The following is a 14133-nucleotide window of genomic DNA, read 5'->3' as shown; positions in this document are numbered from 1 at the left end:
GGCCCGCCCGTCCCGAAGGAGATTACGGTACGGGAAGCAATTTTATGTGCAAATAAGGCTGCAGATAGATATATATCGGCTTTAACTTTTTTCTTGTTTTTTTTTTTTTTTTTTTGTGTGTGAGAGTGTCTATAGTTATTTTGGAATAAAAAGCTTTGAAACCTAATCTACAATTACCGTGGACAAGTACCATGGGTTTTTTTTCCCTCCCTTCCTTCTTGTGGTGCCCATAGAAGACCCGTGCTTTCGGTCGCGAACAAACAACTGCCCATTAGGACAAAGCTCATCGGTCAGAGATCATCATCCTTGGACATCACCACCATCTCACTTTATTCTCCGCCATCTTCGGGCTGCTGAGCAACAATGTGCTGCTCTAAATTGCCCTTGGATTCTTTCGCTCCAGTAAATGTGAGCCTCATTAAGCAATGAATCCAGGTTTAAAAAAAGACGCAGTACAACAGTATGTGTCCCTGATGACTCTCCAACTGTTTGAATACCAGCTTTTCTTCCGGGAATCCCTGCATCAAGATCTATCCTATAACTACATGATAGTTTGACGATCGATAAACTAATCTGAATTCTATGCATGTCTAGTGGCTTCACATCCATCGATCAAAGCTGGCCCCGTCCAACCAACAACAATGCCCCTCATCCCTGACGAGTCAGGTCTTGCGTCGCACCATACCTTCGCATCCCCACCGGAACGGTTAGTGACTAGAAGTACTCCATCTTCCACCGTTCATAGTCGAGAAACGTCCGCCGTTAGAGGAAGACCAGCCGACCCCTCCACGCTCGCCCCTTCGACCCTTCAACCTCAAAATACCCGCCGTGGCCATTCTCATTCCAAAAGCCCTGAGACTGCTTCCGGACGCCCCGGCGCTAGCTACGATGCTACTCTGGAGAGGCGTCCTTCTAACTCATACGGACACCATCGCCAGACTTCGATTGTTCATGGGATCCAGCACTCTCGCAACCCCAGCTTCGCCGCCTCCTCCACCTCCAATAGTCCTCTGAGCCCGGAGATGATCGCGTCCCTCGGGCGTGGCGCTAGCGTTGAGCAGGATAATTCTCCGCTAGGCCGACTAGAGCAGCTTGATATGCATACACTTCACCAGAACCAGGGGACCAACGGGACGGCTCATACCCTTCAGGGCATGTTGAGCACCATCGAAGATCGGGATACAGATGAAGCCCCGGAGGGTGGACCGGCGAACCCAGCACATAGAAGGATGAACTCGAGTGGGAAACCACGCTCACATAGTCGGTCGCATTCAAAGAATCATCATACAGAATCAAAGACTGTGGGGGAATATGCCTTACATCATCTTTTCAACTCTGTAAGCGCATTTCGGCCCAGCTCGAGTATACTTGGAATGACAGCTGACTGTGGGATAAGTTCGTTGGCCAGGCGGATAACAAGATAAACCAAGCAATTATGAAACTAGGGGAATCTGACGTACCTGTGGAAATGGTATGTGGACCGGGAGCAGATCCTGGCTTTGATCAGTTGATCTCCGCTCTTGGCCATATCGCACGGCAAAAGCCGAAGCCATTGATTGATACAATCATGTTCTGGCGTAAAGCCAAAGGTGATGCTGCGATCATGGCCAAACAAGTACCTAATCAAGTAAGGTCCGAACTCCCCTGGGAATAGGCACCCGTTGGCTAATCAAATATAATCTTGCCAGTCCAAGGAGAACGGCTTACTTATACGGCGGAATACAGAACCACCCCAAGTGGCTGCTGAGACGGCTGCTCAGCCAGATCACCCTCCTCCTAACCCTATCTTCTCCAGGAGCGACGATGTCATTTTGGCTGAGCGCCGTGCAACGGTATCGGTGTATCTCGTTTGCCGAGTGCTGATTGAGATTTTCAATCAGAGTAGTCTCGCTTCTATCACCGTCGACATGGCTGAGCGCTTGGAAGAAATTGTGTTTGGCCAACTCAAGACGGTTGATCCAGACCAAGTTGCAGCCTCTCCACTTCGCATAGCTAACTGGCGGATATATTCGCAACTGCTCGGAATTATGAGTGAAACAAACTTCACAAGTGTCACAACCCGTTTTATAACGGAACTGGAACGGTACCAAAAGGAAGAAACACTTCGGGGACCTTCAAAGGATGGCGATGCCAGAGCAGAGCTTTTGATATTAGGGATGAGACATCTTCGAATTAGGACCTATCCAGACGCATGGCCCAAGTCGTGTGACTTCATGCGGTCACTGGCACGGTTGTTTGTTAATGCGCATGGACAGCGGGTCAAGCAGGCTTACTGTTATATTTTCGAAAAGCTGCTTCTCCCAGTGGCAGCGAATCCCAACTGCGATTTATCCCTGCCTAGGTGGAAGGAATTCTTGGATTTGGTTCAATCGCGCCTGTCACAAATGCTGACCAAACCTCGCCACTGGACTGCTGCTTTCCCTCTCCACGTTTTACTCTTGTGTGTTTCCTCTAAAGAGAACTTTTCTTCCCAATGGTTGTCTGTCATTTTAGGGCTGCCGGCAAGGCTAAAGGACCGTCCTACCAGGGGCCCAGCTCTCCATGCCATGTGCCGCTTACTTTGGACGTACTTTTTCCGCTACTCAGAGTCTCCAACAGCTACTCTCCGAAAAGTGGATGAAGTAGCTAGAATTGCACTACCCGTGGGCAAGAGAACATACTTGAGCACCGAGCCGGCGGTCACCGAGCCGTTGATCCAGCTGGTGCGTATGATCGGATTCAAACATCCGGAGGTTTGTTTCCGTAACATCATATTCCCTATGATAAATTCGGACCTCTTCCTATCCGGCAAAGAATTGAAGATCGAGCAGATGGAGCCGGAGAAGATGGTCATTGGCATTAGATCATTCCTTGCTATAGTTACCGACCTTGAGAATTGTGACCAGCTATGCCCTCCGTTCCCAACGGGGTCGATACCGAACCCCTTCACTGACATCTCAGCATCGACCAACCTGCTACGGCCCCAATTCCTTGCGGACCCGCGGTTACCAACTACTTTGGAAAGCCGAGATGATGCACGGCCACGTCCCGTCAACACTTCCAGGCTGAGTGACAACGTTAGGACTTACTATATCCGCTTCTGCGAGATATTGGGTAAAATCACCCTTCTGTGCGACAACACATTCGGTGGACAGGCGGCTTTGGATGAGAAGTTTGGAAGCGCGACTCCGAAGACCCCGATCTCAGAGGCGTTCAGCTTTGGGAGGCGCGATGATCACATAAACACATTAGATCAACGGCAAGGCTTTTACGATTTGCTTCATGTTGCCGTTCAAGCACTTCCTCGGTGCTTGTCAGATCATATACCGTTTAACTCATTGATCAATTTGCTCTGTACTGGTACCGCCCACGTGCAATCCAATATAGCGTTTTCATCCGCAGAGTCTCTGAAAGCGATTGCCAGGCAATGCCACGCTCAGCAGGTAACTATAGGCTTTGCTCGGTTTATTTTTAACTTTGATGCAAGGTATTCAACAATGTCAGATGAAGGCATGCTTGGCCCAGGCCATATAGAATCTACGTTGAGGCTCTATGTGGAGTTGTTGGAGATCTGGATAGAGGAGATCAAGCACAAGAGCAAGGGAGCCGTCGCGGCTGATTCAGGTGATAAGTCCGGCTCTGGTAGCCGCGCCTTGCAGCTTGACCTTTCTAGTGTTCTGGCTCATGTTGAAGAGATTGAATCTCATGGCCTATTCTTTCTGTGCTCGCAGTCTAGAAGGGTGCGAGCTTTCGCCATAACAGTGCTGCGGCTTATCACGGAGTTTGACAGGGCGCTTGGTAAGGAGAATACACGAATCATCAAAATTCTCGAGGCCGACTCTCACCAGATCTTGAATGTAAGCGATGAGCAACTTACCGTTGCCGAGAGAAGCCGGATTCAGAAAGGAAAACGGAGGAGTGCATCACAAAATACACTTATCGAACTGTGTAGCAGTGAAGTGTCGTACGATTCAACATTGTGGTCAAAGGTGTTTCCAAATATTATCCGGATCAGCTTTGAGACTTGTCCGTTTGCTGTGACTCTCGGGCGAGAGATTGTTTGCGCAAGGCTTGTTCAGATGCACAAAACGATCACGGGACTTGCTGAAAATCCCCAACATCCTCCATATGGCCCCTTGGATGCCCCACAGGCCCGCCCCCCTGGGAGATCCCATATGACAGCTGAGATTCTGATCGAACAGTGGAAGCTTTACTTGGTCATGGCCTGCACGACTGTCAACAGTGTAGGCGCACAATCTCAGAGTCAGCTAGCCAATGCCCAACATGCGCGGAAATCCTCGAAAGGTTCGCAGCAATCAAATGACAAGATTAGTTCCGCCAGGAGCCTCTTCGCTTTTGTAATTCCGTTGCTGTCAGCTGAAAGGGCTTCCATCCGCAATGCAATTGTTGTCGCTTTGGGTTCCATAAATACGAATCTTTATCGTACATTACTCGAGTCGCTCCAGTACGCCGTCACAACCTGCAACGAGGAAGCTAAGATTCGCATCGGCACACACTACCGATCTCCGAGCAGTCCTAGACGCAATCGAAGAACGGATAGGCTGCGGACAGAAGTCACACATGTTTACAAGCTTACATCACACTTTCTGCAGGAGCCAGAAGTGTATAATGACGACTGGATCGTCAACAACCTCGTGACATATGCGAAAGATCTACGGATATTTTTGAGTGATGCCGAAGTTCAGAATGACTGGGAATTCCAGCGGCTACGATTTCACTACTGCGGGCTAATGGAAGAGCTTTTCGAGGGAATCCATCGTACAAAGGATTCTTCACGTTGGATACCGTTTGAATCCAGAAAGTCCGCATTCTCTCTCATGGAAGATTGGTGTGGATACTCCCCGAATCAGACCCAGATCTCGCAAAGAGAGGAAAGTATGCGCAAACTTGCCATTACAAATCAACGCGAAACCGGTGACCTACGCAACACTGCGGCAGCCATGGAAATAGAAAAGAAGAATTTACGTGCAGCAGCGCTTAGCGCAATGGCATCTTTGTGTGTAAGTAAATGCTTTACTTTCATGACTTGTGTTCGTCAGCTAATTCTTGAAGGCGGGACCAATCAGCATTACCACAGAAAGTGGCTCAGTACTTCAATTCGATGTGGGACGAATGCTATCGTGGATTCACATCATCTTTACCGCCATCAGTGATAAGTGGCATGCGATTGGCAGACGAGCACTTAAGAATCTGATTGTTCACAATAAAGAGCATGCTTACCTGCTGGAACGGTCGATAGAGATGTGTTATGTGACAGAACGGCCCAAGGCTCTTGAGAGTTATTTTGAAGTGGTCTCAGAGGTACTCATCGAACACACGGACTACCCGCTTGGCTTCTGGAGGATCTTGGGGGCAGTTCTCGTCACCCTTGGTAATCAGAAACGGGAAATCAGAATGAAGTCCGCCAAACTTCTTCGCATTCTAGAGGAACGCCAACAGAAGAGCTCTAGACTGCAAGACTTCGACATCAGTATCTCTGATAAAACCACCGCCGTATACAAATTAGCTCAGTTTGAAACGTCTAAGCGTTTAGCAAAACAACACTCTGACCTTGCCTTTACTCTCTTTTCAGAATTCTCCTTGCACTTCAGGACCTTGGGGCCCGATAGCCAACGAAACATGGTTGCTGCTATTTTGCCATGGGTACAGACGATAGAGCTTCAGGTTGATCCCAACGGCGGGCCCACGGCCAGATCATATATGCTTCTAGCCAACCTTTTCGAGATCACCATTCGGTGCAGCACGATACTGCCAAATGAGGTTCAAGCTCTTTGGCAAGCATTGACGACAGGTCCGCACGGCGGGAACGTGCAGCTGGTTCTCGACTTCGTTATTAGTCTTTGCTTGGAGCGTAAAGAACAGAACTTTGTGGAATATGCTAAGCAAGTTGTTGTTTTCCTTGCAGGAACTCCTGCTGGTTCAAAGGTCATCGAGTTTTTCTTGCTGCAAGTTGTTCCTAAGAACATGGTACAGGAGAGGAAAGATATAACCCCGCCCCCACCGGATATCAAGGGCTTGCCTTATGTTGCAGACCTGGCAGCTGTACTCCCCGTGGGGAACAAACAGGCGGGGCTTTCTCTTGGCCAAGTTGCTCTGATATTTCTGGTGGACTTGATGGTTGCTCCCGTTACTCTTCCCCTGGAAGATGTAGTCAAGCTACTTCACGTTGTCCTGATTCTCTGGGATCACTACACACTCACCGTACAAGAGCAGGCTAGAGAAATGTTGGTTCACCTGATTCATGAACTAATTGCTGCCAAGCTTGAAGACGACGCCTCAGCTGGAGCTAGGCAGTCTATCGAAGATTTTGTAGAGTCTATCCGCAAGAGCGATCCAAAGGTGGTATGGGAATATGAAGACCTGAATGATAAGGATGAAGAGGATAACGGTAGCCGGGTTCCTTCGTCGATGGGAAGTGTGACTCGGCAGGTTGTTGATTTCTTCAGTTTGGCCTATGAAGGTATAAATGATCTTTGGGCCAAAGAGGCTCTAAATTGGGCGACTTCATGCCCGGTGCGACATCTCGCCTGTCGATCATTCCAAGTATTTCGCTGCATATCCATGTCGTTGGACGCTAGGATGCTTGCAGATATGCTAGCTCGACTATCCAATACGATTGCGGACGAGGAAGCGGACTACCGAACGTTTTCGATGGAGATTCTCACAACGCTCAAGATTATAATCAGCTCCTTGGCCCCAACGCATCTTCTGCGCTTTCCACAATTGTTTTGGACCACTTGTGCATGTCTAAACACTATTCATGAGACTGAGTTTGTTGAGAGTATTGGTATGTTGGAAAAGTTCATGGAGCGCGTCGATCTAAGTGACCCGATGGTCGTCACAGAGCTTATCAAAACCCAGCCCCCTAAATGGGAAGGTGGATTTGATGGTCTTCAGAATCTAGTTTACAAAGGTTTAAAATCACGCGAATCGCTTAACCTGACACTGGATATTCTGCACCGTTTGAGTGGCTTTCCAAATAACGAACTCATGGGCGATGGTAACCGCCTTCTCTTCACAATTCTGGCAAACATGGCCCACTTTCTACATCAGTTTGATCCCGCCGTCGATGATCCGAAGACACTTGCTCGTGCTACGTTGTTAGCTCGTGTTGCTGAGAGTGAGAGGTGCCCGCGTCTTGCAGCTTCGCTCCTCGGGTTTGCCAATGGACAGTATAAGGCCGAGAACGATTTCTTGAGCCACATTATCACCGAAATACGCTCGTACTATTTCCCTCGGCAAGATGTTCAAAGCCTTATCTTCCTTATGGGATTGCTGACCAACACGACCGATTGGTTTCGGGTCAAAACCATGAAGATACTCTGCGTGCTCATTCCTGAAATTGACATGCGACGGGGAGAGGTGACATGCCATGGCCCTGACTTGATCTCACCCCTCCTGCGTCTTTTGCAAACCGATCTTTGTCCTCAAGCGCTGCAGGTGATGGATCATATCATGACTGTCTCAGGCAACCCTATGGAGCGTCATCACCTTCGAATGAGTATGGCATCGTCATCTTCGTCTCGGGCTATCCGCAAAGAATACGAGCGTATTCAAAGTCTGTATGGTATACCAGAACCCACCGGATGGTCTATACCGATGCCTGCTACCCAGTCGAGTATCACCCGACATAATGTCCATGCTGTCTTCTACACTTGCGCTGAGGTCGATCGTATAGAAGTGCAAGAAACAACTCCCTCCGAAGTAGAGTTCCATGCGGACGAATACAATGATTCCTTTTTCCCTATGCGGGCTGATACGATGAAGTCTATTGACACGCAGGCGGATGGCAATATTGGAGATATTGTACAGAAACTGGACAGCTTGGACGACTTCTTTGAGGAGACTGAGACAAGTAACCCGATAATTGACTCTATGCCAGACTCGACATTGCGCGGCTTTACAGGGACCTACGTTGACACTAGCGCCAGTCTCTATGACCAACAAACAGCCCCGATTTTACGAAAGTCTCTCGCCCGAACAGCTTCCTCGTCGTCTTTTCATAACGGCCTCGCTGAATCTCGACCACCAAATTTCCGGTTCGACAACCCTGGGGTACATTCACCAGGGGTACTGACACCTCAAGTGTCGACTCAAACGTTACGCCCAGTGTCGCACGCTCGTTCGGTCACGTCTCCTGTCAATCAATTATTCTCCCCGACGTCATCCAGTACCCAATTTGCCACTCCACCAATTGGCTTCAACGAATCTGCGTTCCTCTCCGATGATGAAGTGGAAGAAGGAATGTATGATCTCGATGAGCGCATTATAGCTAATAGACTGGCACCTCATCAACTCAACCAAACACGTAGCGCAACTGATGGGTCCTCACTTGAGTCCATGATCCGCAGTGGTATGAGACGGCTTACTGGCGGCGCCGCGAATAACCGAGATAAGGAGCGACAGCGCGACCTTATCCGAGCTCAACACCGGGCTATGGCTCAGACTGCAAGTTCACCCCGTGTGCCGAAAGTCCCGCCAGAGTATCTCACAGGTCCAGCCAGCAACCCGGCATCACCGGGTCAATAAGCATCTGGTTTATCCTTGCATTTCCGACTACGGAGTACACTTGGCTTGTATAAGCATTCTTCTTCCTTGCCAGCCATACGTTACTTCTTTCTTCAATCTGATATTCCGTGCAATGTGGGGGCGTTTCTGCGCAATTTATTTCGGAGATTACATATATTACATACCCGCTTGTCATTGATTTTTCTTTGTGGAATGTTTTATACAAGCCGGTAGTTATTCCTTGCCGTAGAAGTTAGACTTCTGTATATTATCTGGGTCAAACCCAAAGGGAATACAACTATAATTTCGTAATGTTTGTTCAATTGCCCGCAAATGCAATTCTAACTCGGCTGCATAAATCATCGCATAGAACGTAAAGGGGAAGAAAAAAAAAAAAACACAAAAACTATATAGGGTTCCCAAAACAGTGCCACGCTAAAGGAATATCAACCAAGAATAACCAATTTCAGTCCAATCATAGTTTACTACGACTGAGTAGCTGACTGTTCTTGTAGCCATTTGTACACCACGGAAAAGTCCTTACCTCGATGCTCATCTTCCACCGCTTTATACACCCCCCGGGCCTTATCGGCCAGGGCGAGAGGAGTACCAGACTCCTCCGCAGCGGAAATCGCCAGTCGAAGATCTTTATTCATCAAACTAATGCCAAAACCACCGGCATATTCGCGCGACGCTGGCGCGGTCTCGACCACGCCCGGTACTGGGTTATTGATTTCCATCGGCCAGCAGCGACCAGTCGACGTGTTAATCATATCGGCCAGGACCTTGGGGTCGAGCCCGCAACGGATTCCCAGATTCATAACTTCGGCGGTAGCAATGTTGTTGATGGCCAGGAGATAATTGTTGGCTAGTTTTGCGGAGACACCTGTTCCCGAATTACCCATGTGCCAGGCCTTCTTGCCCATTAGCATCAAAACGGACTGAACGCGATCGACAAGCTCGCCGGTCTGCGATGAAGCCCCAAACATAAAGGATAGCGTGCCGGCACGGGCGCCCACTACTCCACCTGACATCGGGGCGTCGACGAATCGCCCTTGGCGCGTTGTGTGGATTGCATTGGCAATTTCTCTGGACGAGGCTGGGTCGATTGTGGAGGTGTCGATAAACAAGCGCTCCTTTTCTAGGGCCGGGAGCTCGCCGTGGTGGAGCATACAGTAGAAGACATTCTTGACGTGCTCGGGTTCTGGAAGGCTGGTGACTATCACTGTCTGGAGAGTAGGTGGTAGTTTAGTATGCGACTTCGTCTTTTCAACCCCGCTAGAAACTAATCAAATAATGCCGATCCTTTTCTTTTTCTGCTGCATTTCTTTTTTTTTTTTTTTTCTGTCCCTTTTGATAATTCAACTAGCCAAGCCCATGTGTGTATTTATAGCACTGTCCAGTCATAATGAAGACTCCTTTTGAGCAAGGTTTGTGCGGACTCTGTGACATGGTTTGTTCGCCGGGGGGTAATAGAACGCAACGCGAAACTTACCGATTGTTCTGCTATTTCTCGCGCGTTTTGGGCGATAAGCACCCTGGAGGTGCCTTCCTTGGCTCCACTGTTCCGGACAGCTTCTTCGTTCTCTTCGACGAATCTTTTGGCGGTGTTTTCGTTTATGTCGCGGATGATTAGTGTGTCGGATGCGGGGATTTTAGCGCGTAAGTTCTTGGCCATGGCGTAGCCTGTGGAGACAAAGTGTTAGTCCCCGGTAGTGCATGCGGTTAGAAAAGGTGAGGGGCATGAAGTAGAAGGAGATAGTAGTATATTCAATGAGTCCGGTATAAAAAGTTGAACGGTGGTAATTAAATATAGGAACTGTGGCCCAATGGCCCCAGTATACACGGTGATCATTCTGGTTTATCCGAGGGGTCGGGAAAGGATGGGGACTTAATTATAGTTGAATCAAACAAAACATTAACATACCCATTTGTCCTAATCCGATAAACCCCCATGTATCATCACGTCGTAACGAACTCGAGAAAGCTCTAGTAGCTGTGAAAGCTGATGGTGACAAACGCAGGATAGGAGAAGTGACAGACGCCCTCCGCAGAGGAAGGGATAGCGCACGCGACATGCTCATGTTGACAACTCAAGCGTGTGTACCGTACAGAGCACCAGGCGACTGGTAAATTATGGGTGTTTCCGTCGGGTATGCAGACGATGAGGGAATGGGATGGGGGGTAGGGAGGAGCAGCTATAGTTATATTTGGCTTCCAATGTAACCCATGTCCTTCAAACAGGTAATAATAAAGTTCAAACGCTGGCTTCAGCTGGGACCGTAGGCAGAATCGTGAGGGTCAATTGACTCGACGGGAATAAGGAAACGAGGTATTTTGTCCGTTGCTACCCGAGCTATCCACCCACCAGGGGAGAATCGGGACCTCTCAGGCACAGGATTTGGTAACTCCAAGTGGTCTGACTTGCTATTGACGCTCCAGCTTCTCCGCTCTAGCCGTTAATCCCCATGCGGGGAAGTCCTCTTCGGGAATGGCTGCGGAGCTCCGAGAGCCGATATCCTCACGTGAAAGACGGTCCTAACGTCCTTGGGTTTAGTGGACAAGGACCGGATCGTAAGGGAGTAAGCTAACTATGTACTTCAAGTGGTCAAACAACATGGACCCTGTGAGGCTATAGTAGTTTATACACCGAAGTTGATGTATACTGACGCCAACGTACAGGATAGACTTAACTTACCTTCCCATGGATGCATATTTTTAAACTTCTCTTTTTCACTACTCATCTTAACTTTTCTTAAGTTTTTATTCTCTTGTTTTAGTCAGCTACTCTAGATGTGCAAGGGACTTGTAGAAGTTGGATATCTACCTTTTTCAGGACGACTATCCACGTCTTCAGACAAACACAACTCAAAATATTCCAATTTCCATTATTCTTCTTAATCGGTGAAATAAATAAAAATAAAATATAATAAAAAACAATGTAAACATTGGCTCCTGATGATAGTTCATATATTGTTAGTTAAAGTTACTCTTCACTTTTCAACATTCTAAAGACTACTGTAGTGAAAAATATTACTGTTGACAATGACACTAACCATTTATAGTTGTTAGGTCCGTACAACCTCCCGAGATATGAAGACTATATATAATTAAGATAAGGATACTAATGGTACTATAAAGGAGACAGTAAGTCACCTACTTTTTAAATCATTCATACTAGACATTCAACAATTTAATTGGCTTATAGTTTCCAGTAATATCATTGCAATTGATCCCAAGTAAACAAGCCTCTCGTATCGGGTATCTGGTAAACAGGTGCAGCCAACTACCTACTACTATAGATTGTTCAGTCACGCTTCCGGTATCGTTCACACAGCGACCTACTTTGGTATTGACTGTAAGTTCCTTCCCCAAGAAGCACAACGGTACCTGCCATGTATGGAAGACACCATACTCTTTCCTTATAGCGACTGACGACATGAAGAATATTTCCCGCTCATTGTCCGTTCCTCCTTCATCTTCTCCTCCATCTCTTCCCCCTCCTCTTTCTCTCACCGTGTTGCTCAAGTTGTTTCCTGTTCTCCCCGTTCCTTGCGCTGTTCGAATGACCCTTTACTAGTCGCTTGTCGAACACGTACAAGTATACATCAGCAAAAGCTCCGAAGAGTCTCTGTGCCGTCAGCTAAGTTCCTGTTGAAGATTGCCAGTAACTGCAAGGCTACCATGGCTCCTCAGCACTCGGGTGATGTCTTGACTCCGCTGCTCGGCGCTTTGAATTTTCAAGCGCAGCGTCCAAAATACCCTTTTGTCTTTCTCCCGGATCAGATGCCTCAGATACCGCAGATACCTCAGGTGCCATACATGTATCCAAATGTTCTTCCATACCCTACCCTTCCTTATCTGGTGAGTTGTAATGAAGAGCAGAAGAACGAAAGCCTCAGCCTTCCTTTTCAGATGATGAAGACTCCCAACGGTTACATCCTTCAGGACCTGGAGAGCCTGACACAGCAGGATCCCCCAATTCCACGGGCAGTGCCTGCAATGTGGACCAATCCATCCGATCTTACCCTCGCCAAATGCCTGGAGAATCGTGAGGGTATCACCAATGTTTACATCCGAGGTTTCCTGCCGGAAACGACCGATGAGATGCTGTACGCATATGCTTCCCGCTTCGGAAAAATTGATCGTTGCAAGGCAATTGTGGATTTGGATACAGGTCTTTGCAAAGGGTATGTGACGTGTCCATGGGTGCCACCTCCTCACTCACAGAATCGATAGCTTTGGCTTCGTGCAATACTACAACTTCGAATCCTGTGAAAATTGCATTCGGGGATTTTTCTATCTTGGCTATCAAGCCAGCTTTGCTCAGGTAACACATCACTTTCGATGCTCAATGGACAGCGATCATGGCTAATATGGTTCAGAAATCTCGAAACTCGCGTCTCAAGGATCTAGAAGACAAATCATCCACCAATATATACTGCACCAATATTCCGAATGATTGGACTGAAGCCGTGAGCCGACTGATCTTTCCATCGTTATCGGGCTAACAAATGTTTCTCCTCAGGATCTTCGTCGTCATTTTGAGCCTTACCGTGTCGTGTCCGAGAAGATTAGCCGTGATGAAAAGACGGGCGTGAGTAAGGAAGTTGGATTCGCTCGGTTAGTGTCCCAGGCCATTGTATTATGTCGTTGCACCCTAATAACTTTCCTAGATTCGAGACCCGCGAGATCGCAGAGAAAGTGTTGACCGGATTCCACAACGTCCTGGCAAACGATGGTGTCAAATTACTCCTTCGCTTTGCAGACACAAAGGCTCAAAAGCTGCTCAAACAGCAAAGCAATGAGCGCCGTGCTTATCGAGCTGGGGAGTACAATTACTCAGTTGAGGTAGTCCAAGGCTCAACCCCATCACCTTCTTTGCATCGTCTGCAACAAACTGCGTCCCATCTCAGCCCCAGCTCCCAAGTCAGTTATCCGTCTCCTGTGGGGATGGGCCCTACCTGGACTCCTGCGACGTCCATTTCTCCTCCGTACGTATTGACAACTGTATACAAAACATGAATCCACCCTGCTGATGAGAAAACAGGTATCCTGTGGTGAAGAACCAGCCCAGCAATGTACACCTCAACACCTGGTCCGCTGGGAACAGCTCAGCAATACTTGACACGCCTGTCTATCGTGGACGGCTTCCAATTAGTCGTATGAGCTGGATGGAAACCATCTCTGGCGGTTCGTCTAGGACAGTTTCGTCCAGGACAGCCTTGCCCAACTCTCCTTGTGCCGAACCCCGTTCTGGGCCAACCAGCCCCCGAAAGGAGAATATCAAAGCTGAGTCTTTGTCGCCTATCCCGTCACGCAGGGAGATTACTGTGAGATCTCCGCGATCCGTCCACTGAGTCACTTGTGAATCCCTTCCGGGCTTATCACCATAACCGGCTCCATGACTACATGCCAGCATATGCTATAGGTTACAATGTTTTACACAGCACATCATTTTTGCACCTTTGTTTTTCAATGTTCGTTCTGTCAATTTTGTTTGTTTTGTCACCGTCTTGCGGTTGTCTTTTGATTTTGTCGATTGCTACCTGGCCTTGATTTGTTTTGACAACATCCCCGTTCTATGGTGGTGAACAGAATGGCGTTTAAGATCTGTATTTTGTA

The 14133-nt window shown here is 48.1% G+C and overlaps 3 protein-coding genes across 3 annotated transcripts; 2 read left to right on the top strand and 1 right to left on the bottom strand.

The window, feature by feature from the left end:
- Window positions 1-346: 346 nt before the first annotated feature.
- On the top strand, window positions 347-8816 carry BDV27DRAFT_126525 (putative cell morphogenesis protein (PAG1)). Its single transcript, XM_032066561.1, has 5 exons — window positions 347-460; window positions 595-1337; window positions 1397-1627; window positions 1689-5000; window positions 5053-8816. Coding segments are annotated over exons 1-5 (7764 nt in total). The 5' UTR covers window positions 347-459; the 3' UTR covers window positions 8530-8816.
- Window positions 8808-10833, bottom strand: BDV27DRAFT_126523 (6-phosphogluconate dehydrogenase). Its single transcript, XM_032066560.1, has 3 exons — window positions 10436-10833; window positions 10004-10194; window positions 8808-9737 (listed from the first exon to the last, which is right to left on the bottom strand). Exons 1-3 carry the CDS (start codon window positions 10590-10592, stop codon window positions 8994-8996), a joined length of 1092 nt encoding a protein of 363 aa, XP_031928697.1. The 5' UTR covers window positions 10593-10833; the 3' UTR covers window positions 8808-8993.
- Window positions 10834-12192: 1359 nt separating this feature from the next.
- BDV27DRAFT_171476 (putative RNA binding protein MSSP-2) lies at window positions 12193-13868 on the top strand (the record flags this gene model as incomplete). Its single annotated transcript, XM_032075604.1, has 3 exons — window positions 12193-12698; window positions 13185-13502; window positions 13559-13868. The coding sequence occupies 3 exons, from the start codon at window positions 12193-12195 to the stop codon at window positions 13866-13868; spliced, it is 1134 nt and encodes a 377-aa protein (XP_031928696.1).
- Between the last annotated feature and the right edge of the window lie 265 nt (window positions 13869-14133).

This window comes from Aspergillus caelatus, assembly GCF_009193585.1.
Source record: "Aspergillus caelatus strain CBS 763.97 unplaced genomic scaffold BDV27scaffold_65, whole genome shotgun sequence".
NCBI lineage: Eukaryota > Fungi > Ascomycota > Eurotiomycetes > Eurotiales > Aspergillaceae > Aspergillus > Aspergillus caelatus.
This window is presented reverse-complemented; position numbering and strand designations above follow the sequence as displayed.

Excerpts from the sequence above, each read along its gene's own strand:
- BDV27DRAFT_126525 (XM_032066561.1), top strand. Across the intron at positions 1,338-1,396 it reads TACATCATCTTTTCAACTCT|TTCGTTGGCCAGGCGGATAA; the intron begins GTAAGCGCATTT and ends CTGTGGGATAAG. Across the intron at positions 5,001-5,052 it reads GCGCAATGGCATCTTTGTGT|GCGGGACCAATCAGCATTAC; the intron begins GTAAGTAAATGC and ends TAATTCTTGAAG.
- BDV27DRAFT_126523 (XM_032066560.1), bottom strand. The coding sequence starts at position 10,592 with ATGAGCATGTCGCGTGCGCTATCCCTTCCTCTGCGGAGGGCGTCTGTC. Across the intron at positions 10,195-10,435 it reads TATCGGATTAGGACAAATGG|GCTACGCCATGGCCAAGAAC; the intron begins GTATGTTAATGT and ends TTGTCTCCACAG. Across the intron at positions 9,738-10,003 it reads GAGAAATAGCAGAACAATCG|ACAGTGATAGTCACCAGCCT; the intron begins GTAAGTTTCGCG and ends CCTACTCTCCAG.